The sequence below is a fragment of the Catharus ustulatus genome, chromosome 4 (assembly GCF_009819885.2).
Source record: "Catharus ustulatus isolate bCatUst1 chromosome 4, bCatUst1.pri.v2, whole genome shotgun sequence".
In the NCBI taxonomy this organism is placed as follows: domain Eukaryota; kingdom Metazoa; phylum Chordata; class Aves; order Passeriformes; family Turdidae; genus Catharus; species Catharus ustulatus.
Genome location: NC_046224.1, coordinates 45,393,378 through 45,409,397, shown reverse-complemented (window position 1 = coordinate 45,409,397; position 16,020 = coordinate 45,393,378). Strand labels below are relative to the sequence as shown.

General features: G+C 39.1%; 1 protein-coding gene across 1 annotated transcript in view; it reads left to right on the top strand.

The window, feature by feature from the left end:
* The first annotated feature begins 9,348 nt into the window (after positions 1–9,348).
* Positions 9,349–16,020, top strand: part of ACSS3 (acyl-CoA synthetase short chain family member 3) — a 71,900-nt gene continuing 65,228 nt past the window's right edge. Inside the window, exon 1 of the mRNA XM_033058454.1 lies at positions 9,349–9,656. Within this exon, the coding sequence (XP_032914345.1) occupies positions 9,349–9,656 (308 nt within the window). The remainder of the gene's footprint in view (positions 9,657–16,020) is intronic.

Sequence of the window (16,020 nt, the reverse complement as noted above, 5' to 3'; positions counted from 1 at the left end):
TATTTTCCAGATTCTGTACTGCATTAGTATATAACTCTGAACCTCATATCAAGTGTCAGCAAGTTCTCTTCACAGTTTAGTTGGACAGAGCAATCCTTTTCCAGCCTGAGAACCAAGGACACGGTTGCAGCTTCAGGCCCAAAAAGTATAAACAACAGTGAATTGAGAAGAGCAATCTGTGAGGATGGGACTTCGTAACATGAAGCTGTAATTTGACAATTAACCCCAATATGTAAATGGACCAAAACATAAAAGTGTGAAAATTTGTGACTCAGAATCCATCTTGCGTGGAGCTCTTGTATGGCTGGGTGTGGCTTCCTTTTTGGTCCCTGGTGGTATTTACCAGGACCAGAGATTGCTAATATCATTTAACAATCTCTCAGAAAGTGCACACTTTGCCAGCAGAGAAAGACTGGAGGCCTTACTTGACAAGTTCCACAAGTCTTTATTTCATGCGAAGGGTGATCAAGCAGGTTCTCTCCAAACAAAGGGCAGACAGCCATATTTATGAGTTCAGAGGGGATTCAAACTACAACCAATAGAAGTTTATACAAAGAACAGTATCCAATCTAAGTGAGAAGTTCTAAAGGCGAACTGACCAATTACACAGAATAATTTCTAACCAATTATCTTCCTAAGTGTTAGGAGAGTGACCAAATTCTTAAGGAATTTGGCTCAACCTTGGTATCTAGGATACCTTATCTATTATAGCAAGTTCCAGGGGCCAGGTGAAGATGGCTTTGGAGGAAATGTATCATCCATAGCTGGGCTCTTGTCCTGCCCAAGGTGTATTCTCTAAGGCCTTTTAAATAAATATCTACTTTATTCCTTTAACACTGTGTAACCTCTATTCTAGGTAGCATCTCAAGGCATCATGGTCAGTCTCACCTCCACCTCAGGGAAAGATGGAACCGTGTTTTTTCAGTGGTGCCCAGGGCAATGGACACAAACTGTAACACAGGATCACACCACCTTTCTTTACTGTGAAGGTGACTGAGCACTAGCATTTAATTGGAGATACTCAGAAGTAATCTGGACTCCAGGTGACCCAGTTTGTGGTTTGGACTAGTTCCCCAACGGAGGTCCCTTCCAAACTCAATAATTTTCCAATTCCATGAAATAATCCTGAGAGTTAAGCCTGGAGTGCAAACCCAGCTCCTATCTCAAAGTCATTGTCCTGCCTCTGGACGCCAAAATGAAGCTTCTTCATCCTGTCCTGACTCCTCTTTGTACTGCACAGGTTAGCAGTGGCAGCTAAGAGAGAGGAAGAGTGGGCTGGAGCTTCTTGAGGCTGACAAAGTACAGCTTCTTTCTAAAGTTTGTGACAAAGAATGAAAATTTGAGTTAGGATAGCTTGAAGTCATACCAGAGTTTGCTTTTTTTTTTTTTTTTTTTTTTTTTTAAAGTTGTACTGCCTGATCCTTTTGGTACAAAAGTACAGAAAGAAACCAAAATTAGATTGAAAATATTTGTGAAGATGTGTCATAATGAAGGAATTCTTCCTTTGGTTAGATGCAAACAGTTAGTAAGAAAATTAGTACTTGTGATTTTGCTGCTTGGTTTTACTCACCGTATTACAACACCTTTCTTTTCCTCATTAAAACATGCATTTGAAAAATGTTTACAGTTCTAGAGGTAACCTTGAAAAAATTCTAAAAGCCTTAAAAGTGTATGCAGAAAATATTCAGCATATGAAGATGAAAATTATCACTGAAATGAAAATGGAATTATCATTAGCCTTTTTACTGAGGACTAAGACTGTGGATAATGATTATTTTTCAACTGTTTAATCTAGACAGCCCTGTTGCTTGAACTGGCACTACAGGTATTGAGACAGAAATCAGAGGGAATTGGTCTTAATCCTAACACATCCTGATCAGACAGCTGGAAATAAATCTACTGGTCGATATAGAAACATTTTGTTCTTTTGTTTGGCGGTCCTAAGAAAATAAGACTATTACTGCCAAAAATTATCAGAAAAATTTTTTGAGAAGTATTTGTTTCTCTAAGTAATTTATTTTAGATTAATTTAATTATTTAAATTTTTTCCATATCTTTTACTATCCTTTGTGTTTAGTCAGGCTGTTACATTACTAGAATGTAAAGAAATGTATATGATTGGAATGTTTTCTTATACAAGGAGATTCTTGGATGTGAACATTTTTAAGATTGGTAATACCCCATAACAAACTAGGTGGTGATGGAACAGAAAACCTTATGATAGTTGTCCTAAAAAAGTTAACCTATTTAAGACATGCTGTTAGCTTTGGAAAGAGAATTGAATTGGCAATTCATTGTTTTTCCTAGGTTCAGAATTCTTGATTACGAGAAATAGAAACTAATGGTTGATCAAATAAGACTTGGAAACTATCCACAATAGTTTCATACTCTTTATAGCAAAATCTTTTTTACAATTTACAAACTAATTCAGGTTGGTCAGAGATTGTGTAGCTCACAATCTAGATTTGAGGTCTAGATTTGTATAATTATTAATAATGAACTGTTTGATATTTGGCTATGGTGCAGTTAGTAAGTAAAAACGGCGTATTTTTCTGTTTTATCCATAGTATTTTATCTATTGTTTGGTCTGTTAGTGCCAGAATGAGAGGGTCTTAGCTTTTGATTTCTACATTTATCTATTACCTAACTAAAATGAAAGACAAAGAGTAAGCCACAAATGGTGTAAAGAGTGAGCAAATATTCTTACAGGAAAAACAGAATCCTATGAATTTATTTCTTTCATTAAATATGTTATCTGTCAAAAAAAATAGGTCAGCTTTTTGTGAATTGAATTTTAAAGAAGATTCCATCTGGCTTTTCCAATTGTTACAAGGAAGGATGCTTTTAATTTTTTTTCATATGAAATACCATAGTGTTCTACAGAGGGAGAGGCATCCTTCAGGGTGACTTCTTACAAGAGACTTTTTTAAAATATCAAAGCGTTAACTGCATATAAAAATATTTTTCTGCTGTTAATGAGGCCACGTACAATTTTTATGAGATGAAACCCAAGTCTATTTGAAAAGTAAAGACTCCACTTTTATTTGAGAATTTGCTTATATTCACCATGAGCTGTAGAGCCTGGACATTGGATTTGCTAGCATAATATTCCCACAGGCCAAGAAATCAGACTTTGGAGTCTAGTTTCTAGAGACCATTATACATAGACACAACTATTTAAATAGTCTCTTTGGGGTTTGACACCCAATAAAACAATGTTTGGGTGTAGCCCATAAGACTTGGTTCTAAAATTATAACAAACTCCCAGGTTTATATTGGATGATTAGGCTGTAATGAATATCTAAACAGTTCACAAAAATATTCATGAATTCAGTCTTCTGAAAGGCTGTGGTAACAACTACATGGCTCTCTCACTAGGGATATATATCTTCAAAATAAATGGGAAATTTAGCCTCTTCTATTGAATTACACAGTAAAATATCATTTGTTAGATAATTCCAAATAAACACACTGGATAACTGAGGAAGACACAGATGAATGTTCTATTGGTTTATAAGTAACCCAGCTACTCCAGTCAGCAGAAATATTGATTATAAGCCCCCCAAAGTTATTATGGAAAAATAAAACCTGAAAATCCAATTTTGTACGCTACCTAAAACATATACACAGATGTCATTCACTGCTTTCCCATAACAGAAGTGAGCAAATGTTTGAACATGCAGTGTGCACGTTCAAATTCCTTCCTTTGACCCTCAAAATCAGAACCACATATCTACTTTGAGTAATATTCAGGGTGCTTGGAAAAGAAAAAAATAGGACAGCAATGATAAGCAATGATAAGGTAAATGACCAGGTTTCAGTTTGGTATGTCTGCCTCATTGACATCCACTTAACTACACTGCTTTAACAGAGAAATTGGTCTTCCTGTCTTTTTCCAGTTCCATAGGGCTTCCAGAGGTTATCACGATGGCAGAAGGTTCTTCACTGCCTTTGACATTGAACTTCTCCTTGATTTGTGAAAAGTTGGGTTAGTTTCCATGAATCTGCTGTACTCATTTTACACTGGTAAAAATAACTATTGAGACTCTAAATTAATTTTAAAAATATTATTTTGGGGTGGGCATGTAGCCTCTGCCCTGTTGTAATCAATGACTTTTGGCCTACATTTAGTGAGTCTAAAATTTTAACTTGCAATCTAAAATTACTATAGGAATTTAATTCTGGAATTGGATTTCCAAGGGTGCAAATGTGAACATCTGGCAGCCCATTTCAGCACCATAAAAGAATGAGGCCATGAGAAAATGTTGACTTGAATGTTTGACTAAATGTATTTGGGCACACAGTTTTGCTGCTGGCTTACCACAAAGAGTTTTTCTGCTTTATACAATATTCTTGGGCCTGAATTCATGCCTATTTTTCTTATTTAGATTCTTCACGAATCCTGTGACATGCTAATTTGCAAGATGAGCTATAGAAAAAGCTATTTTCAGAGATTATTACTGATGTTATTTGGGGCAAACTGAGTGACAGCTACTATTTCTTCCCTAAGCTGCTGTGAAATGTCATCCGTTCTTTACCAGGCAGAGCCACTCAAAAGTGGGATCATTCAAAAAATTCACAGAATTGTTTGTTGTACAGGTCTGGATGATCCTGCATGCTTAAAAATATAGCAGACAGTAATAAAAGACAGTTGCAATGAAATTAAAATTAATGTTAAAATTACACTTAGTCCATCTAGTTGTCAAGTTCTTGTTTGTTTGCAAGACAATTCTGCAGATGAACTAAACCAGCACATCACCACGGTGATGTTTGAACATTAACTCTTCTCGTCATACAGTGAATAATCGTGTAGTGGAATAAGGATCATGAAATGTGTCACATGAGGAAAATCCAGCAACTATTGCGAATGGGATTGCAAGAATGAAACTTTGGGACATGCCCAGAAATGGAGCAGATTAGGTTGATGTTGGTTACACAGGAAGAGGCTTTTCAGGACATGCTGATATGATAATTGACTATGGGCCAGGCACCTAGCCAAGTGTGCTGCCCTGGCAATGCGACTGACAGCTTCTCGCAAAGGGATGTGACAAAAAATGAGATAAATACTGAAGCAGTGTCAACTTCACTCTGTGCTTCTAAGAGTGTCCAGTGAGTCTTTAGGCCAGCCAGTAATGCAAGTTCTGCACTCTTTGTGCACTCAGAGCTCTCATGTGAAATGCAGAGCCTTGAGTGTGAAACCAGCACAGTACTACGTTTTAGGTATTGTTTTGAAAATCTTAAGCATATGCATTTTTGGTTTTTTTAAATTTTCATCTTTACCTACATGCAAGATACATCTCCCCTGACCCTCCTCATCCCATCAAGACAGAAAACAGAATCAGTGTACCTTCGGCCTAGTTAAGCCTAAATATTCTGGGGAAAATCAGTTTTCATGAAGGTTGAAAATAGGACTTATAGGCATCGTAATTTTTAATCATAGAGTTCTTCCAGTTCTTCCTAACTTCTTCATATTCCTTGGGCTGTATTCTCTATTTCAGAAAGCACAGCTGATAAGAAATACTTATACAACAGGTAATTAAAAATTATTTTTATGACAATACTGATATTAACACTAACATTTAGTTTGAGGGCTAGTGGAATTTTTATATTTCCATGAAAAAGACAACTTTCTGAGTAAAAAATTGTGAAATCCATGGTCATTTTTGTTATCAAGTTCAAAAGAAACATCCATAAGAATGTCAGTGCCTGAAGTCCTTTAGTGCCCTTCAAAGAATATATATTTAAATTTGAAAGTTTTGTAGTAACGGTCCTTTTGCCTGTGATGATTCTGGTGTAGTCATCTGGAAAGCAGTGGTAGAGGCATTTGAAATAAATGGGAATAGCATTGGATAAAACAGCAGATTTTACTCTTGTAGAGACAAATAATCAATAATTGGCACTTTCAGGAAGCTGGGCAGCTCAGGGATATGGATTATCTAAAAATCAAAGTTCAACAACAGTCTTCATAAAAATTACATTTTGTTTGCAGTTTAAATCTCCAACAGCAGAAATGCAAAGCAGAAGTTAAAATTCTACAAAGAATTTGCCATGGACTCTTTCCTCTAGCAAAGAACTTACCATAAATTTTGCTTTTGCATGAAATATTTTGCTTTCATGGCCTTGATTTGCTAGGTGACATAATGTGGAGTTGTTTATTTTAGCTGGTTTGTTTGGCTTTGGTTTTAGTTAGCTTTTAGGTGGTTTGTTTGATTTTGGTTCTGGTTTGTTTTTAAATTAAGAAATCTTTAAATTATCTATCTGGTTTTGTTTCTCGCATTTTCAAAGCCCAAGATACTTTCAGAAAAAGAACTTGATCTGGGGGAAAAAAAAGACAGAAATACAGTCTGTCCTGAACTGCAAGACCTCCTCAGGTTGTAACCAAATGATAATATCAGTAATAATTGAAACTAGAATCACATTTTCACCCCAGAGGATTTCTAACTCATTTTCACATGGATTGAGTCAGACTTTGATTTCAGCACTTTCCAGAAGTCTGTAGAAAGTGGCTTCTGCCTGCAGAGACAGATATTCTAGTGGTTTTCTGTCCTCATAATTTATCTCTCAGCACACCAAACATTCAATGCCAGAGACAGAAATAAACAGAAGGGCATTAATTGCCAGCACCTTGGTGGCTAGAGGGGTGAATGAACATGGACTTTTTGTTTTTCAAGCAATAATGTAATTATTTAGAATTTTGTACGAAAGTTTTAATAGATTTCAAAAACAATGTGATATGTTTCATATTCTAAAACTGGATATCAAACTGGAATAATAACTATATCCACTTATATGCCTTAGAAACTGGTGGTTACTGATCCTATTTATTTCACCTGTCATGAAAACAGAAAAGTTTATTTTGGATAGAACTTTGCACACTATTGCATATTTTAGAAAACTGTGACTGCCTTTACTTTTCGGATATAAGTGATATAGAGGACTCTGAAACTTATTCATAGAAGACTAGCAGTGCTTTGAGACAGATACAGTCTAAAAGTTGGACAAAAGGTGGTACAGAACCATAGCGAAGCAATTTAACATACACACTTATTCTTTAACTACAGTTTAACTTTGTGCTTACAGAATGTCTCTAACTGAAATATGAATTACCAATCTTGTGTACTAGGACAATCAAAGCATTTTGTATACAGGAAATGACATTTTTAATACTTTTCTGCTAATCGGTTTCCAAGATACAAGTATCTTCAAACACGAATGTCTTACACTAGAGGATGCAGCTGTGGGGGAAAAAAATAATTTTTGAACAAAATAAAGACTTCAGCTAAGATTTTTTTTTTTTTTTGCAATTGCAGCAGTACCATAATTTGTTCTTTGTTAGATATATGGTTAGTCATAAGTATGTCCTTCAAGAAAGTCTACAGCTACAAGGGTAATTGTTACACAATCACTTGACATTACTTCAGAATTCTTTGTAGAGTGTGAATTTCAGGAATATCGTGTTTTGCAAAAAAATTCATCATTTCAGAAATCTACTATAATGATATTTGTAAGTGAAGCTTAAATTAATAGCATGCAGTTGGGAGAGTCAGCAATCCCTTCTTTACCTTCTTAGCTATCTGTATGAGGTGCGATGAGTTTAATTAATGAAGTATGTTCCACAGATACTCATTAGAAACATTCCTTCATGCAACATTCCATCAGTAGTATGCTAGCTAAAATAAGAATTTAATACACTCCTTGTTCCTATTAAGTTCACTTGCACTTCTAGTAAGACATATATTCAAAGTTAATACCAGTGTTTATTGTTCCAGAGCAAATTCCTTTGCTTAATACTTATACCTTCACATTAAACACACTGAACAGAGTGGGAAAATGGTTAGCATTGCTCTTCAACACCACGAGAAATATTAGGCATCACCAGACACATTACATGTTTAAAGCTCAGGTTACTTTGTTCAGTGTTAATGTGTACAACTAGCCTGTTACATATACTTAAATATTTTAGCTCACTTGGCCCCCAAAGTTTTCTCCCCTTTAGGGAAAAGGGAGATGTTGTTTCAGTTCAGAAACCACCCAGAGGCCAGCTGCATGCAATAGCTATAGGGCTGTTCCTAACTAGATGGGCATTGATTATAGTGTTGGTGATCCAAAGAAGATAGTTTCTAAGGCAAATAGTATGAAGGGTTACTCCTTGGGAGTGGATAATATACCTCTAGGAATTTGAACTGGGGAAGTGGGATTCACCAATTGGGCTGGGCAACTGATACCTCTTGTTCAGTCCACCAGTTGCACATCTCTGGTAGACAGTCACTGTGCTGGACTCATAGGCATAGTAGGATTGTGAATATCAGTCTGAGGCTGTGTGTGAGGATTTCTGAGCAGGCACACCAAAAAAAAAAAACCAACAAAAAACCAAAAAACCAAAACCAAACAAACAAAAAAAACCAACAAAAACCCCCGTGATTCTGTGATAATTTTAAATCAGAATTGTTCTTTTAAGTCAATTTTCAGTCTATTTCTTCTCATTTCTTATTCCTTTACCTGTAATGTGATAAATTGTTATGTTCTTATTTCACTAATTCAACAACAGTCAGGAAACAGGTTCCTAAATTAGTAATGAATATAAAACACATTCTAGAGTTTCTCTTTACTGTATGGAATTTTATAATGTGATTATGGGAAGAATATGCTGAGAAACCTGCAATGGATAGGCCTATTAAAGCACTAAAATAATTTTATAAGCGATACAATGACATTTGAAGCTGGTGTATATCTTAGCTGACTTGCGCATTATAATACTCTGAATCACAGCCACTGAAACTTAAGAAGGATTTCAAAATATATGCCAAAATGAGCAAAACAGAAGATCTATTACAGATGATACAGGCTTTCTGAAAAGAAGAATGAGCTATTTTTTTTTTTATTCTGGCACGAACAGTATGCCTCCCTTTATCACTGGGAAGTTCCTCAAAGCAAGAATGTAGTTCAAAATACATATTTGAGGAGTACTCTGGCTACATGTCACGCAGTCACAAACACTTCGAAGTGTCCGTGTCCTTCTCCAGTCTCTCCGCCGCCTTCGGTCGCTGCCAAGCGCAGACGGCTCCGGACACCCCGTCATGGCCCCGTTCCCCGGCCCGGTCCCGTTCCCCGGCTCGCTCAGCGCGGCTGCCGCCACAGCTGGAGCGACCCTCACCGCTCTGCTCCAGTGGTTCCGGGGAGCTCGGAGGGGCGGTGGCACCCGGGGGCAGGGCCAGGCCGCGGGCGGGGCAATTCCGCTGTGCCCCGCCGACCCCCGGGAGCCGCTGCCGTTCCGTCCCGTACCGTCCGAGGGCGTTTTGGAACCCTAGACAAGCCAGTGCGGCCCCTCTCCCTTGAAGGCCGTGGAAGATGGGTTTCCTCGGCAAGCTGGCGGCTCTGCCAAAACTTAGAGGTGCGGTGGCGGGCCGGGGCGGTGGTGCCTGGCGGCGGCCGGGCCCGCCCTGTGCCGGCGTCCCGCTCCCGGCCCGGGCCGCCGCTGTCCCCCGCTCGCCGCCCGGCCGCGCCGCCTCCTCCCGGGCGCTGGGCAACTACGAGGAAGTTTTTCGGTCCTGCCTGGCGGAGCCCGAGAAGGTCTGGGGAGAAGTCGCCGAGCAGATCCAGTGGTACAAGCCCTGGGTCCGGACCTTGGAGAGGGGCAGCCTGGGGAGCGCCTCCTGGTGAGTGTCCGAGTGCCCCGGTCGGAGCGGAGGCAGGGGCAGCTCGGCTCGGCTCGGCTCCAGCGAGGAGAGAGGACTGCCAGCCCAGGGGCTGCGCGTCTGCTGGTTGGGGGTCTCACCACAGAACTATCCCAGCATCTTTCTGGGATTGTCGGTATGCCGTCGCTGTTGGAGGAGACGACTGCGGGGCTTGAAGGAGTTACACAAGATGATTACACTTGGTTAAAATTAATGATGAAAAACAACATGGATGAGCGTGTTGGGGTGAGGGCGTGTTAGCGTGCACTCTGGCAGGTGTGACATGAGCGTGTGTGAGTCCACGTGCGACTGAATGATGTGGATGGGTGCGCCTGATGGTCCCCATCCAACACCTTTTGGTTCTGAATTACCAACAGGCTGCCGTGAGCGTGGGAAACCCGGCTTCATATGCCCGGAAAGCAGGCATAGGGAAACAGGGGTGTATGAAAACTGACTTTTGGGATTGCTTAATCTCGGATACTGTCCAAAGATATTAGGAATACTGCATGTCAGGAAAAACTGAAGGAACTACTGCCAAACCTGGAGGTATTTAAAAAACGTGTAGATGTGGCACTTACTGACAAGGTGTAGTGGTGGACTTGGCAGTGCTGTGTTTAATGGTTGGACTTGATTATCTTAAAGTATTTTCCAACCTAATAGATTCTGTAATCCTGTGATTAAACACCAGTAAAGCTCATTGACTGTGGCATTCCCAAACTGTATAATGAAATCAGTACAATGGTTACTTTTGAAGGACTAAGGAATGAGAATATTATACATGCAAATGAAGATAGTTTTGCGATCAGATTCTGTCAAACACGTGTGGTTTGATTTGCTGAGCAGGATAAAGTTGCTTGTTTAAAATAACAGACTTAGGTGTTTGTAAAACATTACTTCTCAAGTGGAAGTATTTCACCTTATGAGAGGGAAAAATAAACATTTCAGTCTGAAGTCAGACTTGTCTTCCAATGTCTTTTCTAGCCTCACTTTTTAACTTGCATGTTTCCTCCTCGGTGGATGCAGAAACTGAAGTTCCCATGTTGTTGGGGGTTGGTTTTTTCCCTTTCTTCTCTGTGGAATTTTCCTCATTGACGTGGTAAGAAGCCTGATGGCTAGGCTCTAGCACGGATGGCTAGTGGCAGAGTAAGGGGGAAGAAAAGGAGGGAAAAAGGGGGAAAAGGAGGGGAAAAACCATGAGATCAGAAGCTTGAAAAGGAGAGGAGAGGCACTTGCTTGGCCTGTTTGCTCACAGAGAGCATGAGAGAATGACTGCTTCTGCTACCCCCACCATTCCAACGCCGGTAGCCACCTTTTCTGCTGTTGGACCCCACACTGCTGCTTTCTCCCTTCAACCTGCTATCTCCAAGCATCCTGCTGAGCACCGGGACTGACACTGTGAGCAAAAAGTCTCTCCTCCATCCCTTTGCCACCTAGGACACTGCTACCATCAAATCCCGCACTCCGCAGCTGCTTGGGATCTGCCCCTGCCCAGCACTGGTGACTGCAGCACAGGGAAGGGTGCCTGCGGCCGAGCAGGACTGGGGTTACTGCTCTGTTTGTTGTTAATTTCACAGGTATTGTTGTTTTGTTTGTGTTGTTAGATCTGTTAGTAAAGAACTGTTATTCCTATCCCCATATCTTTGACTGTGAACCTCCTTAATTTCAAAATTATACTGATTAGAGGGAGGGGTTTATTAGCTCTATTTCAAGGGAAGGCCTCACACTTCCCTAGCACACCTGTCTTTTCAAACCAGGACACATGTTAGTGTGGGCAGATACCTAAAGGGAGGTTGTACAGAGGACAAAACTAGACTCTTTTCAGTGATGTCCAGTGACAGGACCAGAAGCAATGAGCACAAACTGAAGCAGTCATGTTCTCCTTAAGCACCAGGAAACACTTTTTCAATGTGAAGGTGGTCGAGCACTGGCACAGAGCTGGTTGTGGAGTCACCATCCTGGGATGTGAACTGCTTTTGTCTCTGGTCGGTCTTTTACCAGAGCAGGAGAGTACTGATATTGGTCAGTGAACTCTCAGCAGTCCATGCAGCCAGCAGAGAAAAACTTGGGGCCTTGCGAGATGTTTTCCATAAGATTCTTTATTTCATGTGAAAGATGGTCTAGCAGAAGTCCCCTAGACAAAGGGGAGACAGTCATATTTATAGATTCAAGGAGGATTGAAGTTATAACCAATAGAAAGTTATACAGAGAACAGCATCCAATCTAAGTCAAAAGTTCTAAAGGTAAACTAACCAATTATACAAGCTAATTTCTAGCCAATTGTCTTCCAAAGTGGTAGGAGAGAGTACAAATTCCTAAAGAATTCGTTCAACCTTGGTATCTAGGATACCTCATCTAATAAAGCAAATTCCGGGGGCCTGGAGCGGACGGTTTGAGAGGAATTGTATTATCCACACTGGGAGATACTAAAATGCCATCTAGACACGGTCCTAGTCTACTGACTAGTCTACTTCTAGAAGCCTAGCACATAAGGGCGGTGATGTGTATGTCTCAAACACCCATAGGCAGATAGCTGTGGAGCCACCCAAGGATTGTTGGTAATAATAACACTGAGAAGGAATAGGCTGTGGCTGGAGAAGGGCAGAGGTAGGGCAGCACTTTTCTGGGACCTTGTTCTAGGTCCTGGAGTTATGCACAACATGGGGTTGCCTTAAGAGGATACTTAGAACACAGGTTAGATGGTGTTAAAGGAATAAAGTAGGTATTTATTAAAAGGCCTTAAAGAGTACACCTTGGGCAGTACAAGAGCCCAGCCATACAAGAGCTCCACCCAAGATGGATCCCCAAGTCGCAAGTTTTCACACTTTTTAAGTTTTGGTCCATTTACATATTGGGATTAATTGTCAAATTACAGCTTCATGTTATGAATCCCATCTTCCCAGATTGCTCTCCTCAATTCACTGTTTATACGTTTTGGGCCTGAAGCTGCAACGGTGTCCTTGGTTCTCAGGCTGGAAAAGGATTGCTCTGTCCAACTAAACTGTGAAGAGAACTTGCTGACACTTGATATGAGGTTTAGAGTTATATACTAATGCAGTACAGAATCTGGAAAATATGAAAACTAAAACTTAAGGCATCAATGGTACAGGGCAGGAGGAAGGTTGAGAAATGGGCGTGGTCTGTGGGGGTGGAGACTGCCGAAGCCCTCTGACCCATTTTCGGAAAGGTCTAGAAGAATGGATCATGCATGATAAATAATTTGCATAGAAAACTTTGCAAGAAACTTATCTATAGCATGGTATCCCCACAAAACTCAGGTACCTGTGTGTCTCAGGTCTCTGGATAGCCCATCAGCTGGATCAACACTGAAGCCAGGACTGGTGATCTCTTTTTCTTTCTTTCTTTCTTTCTTTCTTTCTTTCTTTCTTTCTTTCTTTCTTTCTTTCTTTCTTTCTTTCTTTCTTTCTTTCTTTCTTTCTTTCTTTCTTTCTTTCTTTCTTTCTTTCTTTCTTTCTTTCTTTCTTTCTTTCTTTCTTTCTTTCTTTCTTTCTTTCTTTCTTTCTTTCTTTCTTTCTTTCTTTCTTTCTTTCTTTCTTTCTTTCTTTCTTTCTTTCTTTCTTTCTTTCTTTCTTTCTTTCTTTCTTCTCCCCCTCTTTATTTCATCTCTCTTTTATCTTGCACCCTACCTTTATCCAAAACCCACTGCCATGTGATTGTACTAGAGTATCAGGGACTAATACAAATTTCCATACAAATTGTGTGGAATTTACTAATAAAACTTCGTAAGTTTTTACAGACTCTCTGATTTTTTGTCATTATTTTTGACCATGAGAATTTATGAATCTTAGGCTCTGCCTTTCCCTGAAGAGTAGGATGCCACAGACCTCTCTGAGCAGGTGCCTTCTAGAGGTTCCTTCCAATCTCAAGCCAGTCTGTGATTCTCTGGCATTATACAAAGATGCAAGTTTGGAGACTCAGCATCAGGCTGTAATTGTTTGTATGCCAGGTACCTGTTGTTCTGTGGATAATAAAACTTTAGCAATTCAAATTTGTATAAACAAATGTCTTAATGTGCAACATGTAGTTTTATTTCTTTTTTTAAGTTCACTTTAAATGATAACAGGCTGTATATGGTAGTGTTGTACTTCAATGCCTCTGAAGTCCCAAATGGTTACCAGCAGTCAGTCTGCTCAGCAGGGTGACAGATGGGCAAGTTCTTTGAATTTAAGAGAGAGAGAGCATAGAGGAGGGTCTTTTAGAGGACAGGCTGAAGAGAAAACAGGCTCAGATGAGAAAGAGGACAGGCTTCCAAGCAAAAACATAGCTTGCTGGCATACCAGGGTAAAGATGGAGTTCTGGGTCAGAGGCTGAGCTTGGAAGCTCTTTATGGGGACCTGAAAAATAGTACTAAGAAGTTAATGTATGTGTTTCTTGAGTTAGAATTTGTTTCTTCTTTAGGAGGCATTTTATTAGATCAATTGAAAATACAATTTTTTTCAGTATCTTTGCTTTTGATTGCAAAACCTGAGACTTAGAGAAACAGACGTTTTTCATATATTTTCGAGTGTAATCTACTTCAATTGAAGAAGTGGAAGGAGGCTGTTACTGTATTTAAAATGTAGGCATAGGTAATTCTTCCTCTAAATACTGTGAGAGCATGAAAGAAACTTGCAATATACCCCAGTGTCTTTTCTTCACTCTCTGCCATTGGAAGTGCAGTATTATGTCAGTGGAATGTGAAATGATTTCCAGAAAATAAGTGATCAGTGTCACCATCCCCTGACTTGATTTTTTTTGAAGCAGTAATCTCAGGTACTGTTCTAAAGTGCAGCACTGGCTGATACAGTACAAACCATCTGTTTTTACATGGAAAATTATAAGAACTACGAAGCATGGTTGCTTAAGAAAAAGATTAAGGAATTGACATTGATATAAAAGCCAAAATGGAGACCTAGATTTTAAACCACGTAGAATTTGACAAAGAAGTTGAAGGAAAAACTTCCTTGAGTTGGCTTTGAACAGGTCTAAACTGTCTTCAGTTGCCACATGGGAAACATAGTCTTTAGATGTTAGAGAGAAAAAATGTTTTTACTGCTGAAGTTAGTGAAACACTTTAACAGATTATTTTGGAATCTTGTGGAATGCCAGTTAAGAGGGTTAAAACAGCTATTTGTTTAGGAATGTGGAAACAGTTTTCTCGAACATGTGCAAGCAGAGGGTAATTTTGCAACATATGTTTTTCCTCTGCTACTAAGACTTAAGTGCAATATATAATCCCGTTTGAAATTTGGAAATGTTGCCCAGATTGCTATTCAAATGTTGCTTACACTTTTAAAACTGAGAGGATCAATTTACGTAATAATATCTCATATTATCTTATATTGTCCAACATTTTTATTCAACTTCTACTCTCATTTCATGTAAAAAAGTGGATCTCTGCTTTTCTGATCCTATCAGAACCTTTTCCGTTTGCAACAGGGAAACAAAGCTCTCATCACACCTTCCAGATAGTCTTGGTTTTTGATTAGTCTTTCACACACTTGTTTGTAAGTGATTGCTAAAAATTCATGTTGATGTTGCTGTGTATCTTTAGAAGAACCAAAGCTCTTGTGCCTGCTCATGTTTTTACTATTTTTAAGTGGATATGCATAGACCAGGCACTGTGGTCCCTTGTTAATATCATCCTACAGTGATTTGATATAAAAACGTGAATCTTACACAGCTTTTATGATAGTAATACAGAGTTACTCTCTATTATGTGAAATAATTCTGGATCCTATATTGTTCATATGGTTTTCCTTTTAGGGGAAGGACTTTGTAGACTTTTGTACAGAATGGTTTGTGACTTTCATGGTCCCCCACTTTCTCCTTATTAATGGCATTGTAAAGGAGTTGCAGTAAGAAAACTGCATCCTAAACATCCTAAGTGGTTTTAATTTCATGATTATCATTTTTGGACAATAAAGACTATCTCAAAGCATCTGTGTGTATAGATATAAGAGCAATAAATAAAATATCCTGATTTAGAGCAGTCCTTTACTAAATGGGAAAAGTGAAGAAGAAAATACTTTTTTTACACTAGTAGTGGGTTACTTTAGGCCATCTGTTATTTCTAGTTGCATTACAATAATATGTTACCACTGTACAGTTGTCCCCATAGAACCTTTTGGAATCTTTCAACTGTGTATTTTTTTGTGTATTGCTATTTTTGCTGGACAGAGATACACATTCAGATAGAAAAACAAAAGGACATGATTTAGTGTGAACTTTAACTTTTAGGTATTGTGTCATCTTCCAGTAAATAGAATTCTCTTTGTATCTGGTACCTTTTGTGCTTTTGTACTTTGAGGATTATACTGCACTTGAATTTTCTTTTCCTGGTAAAACG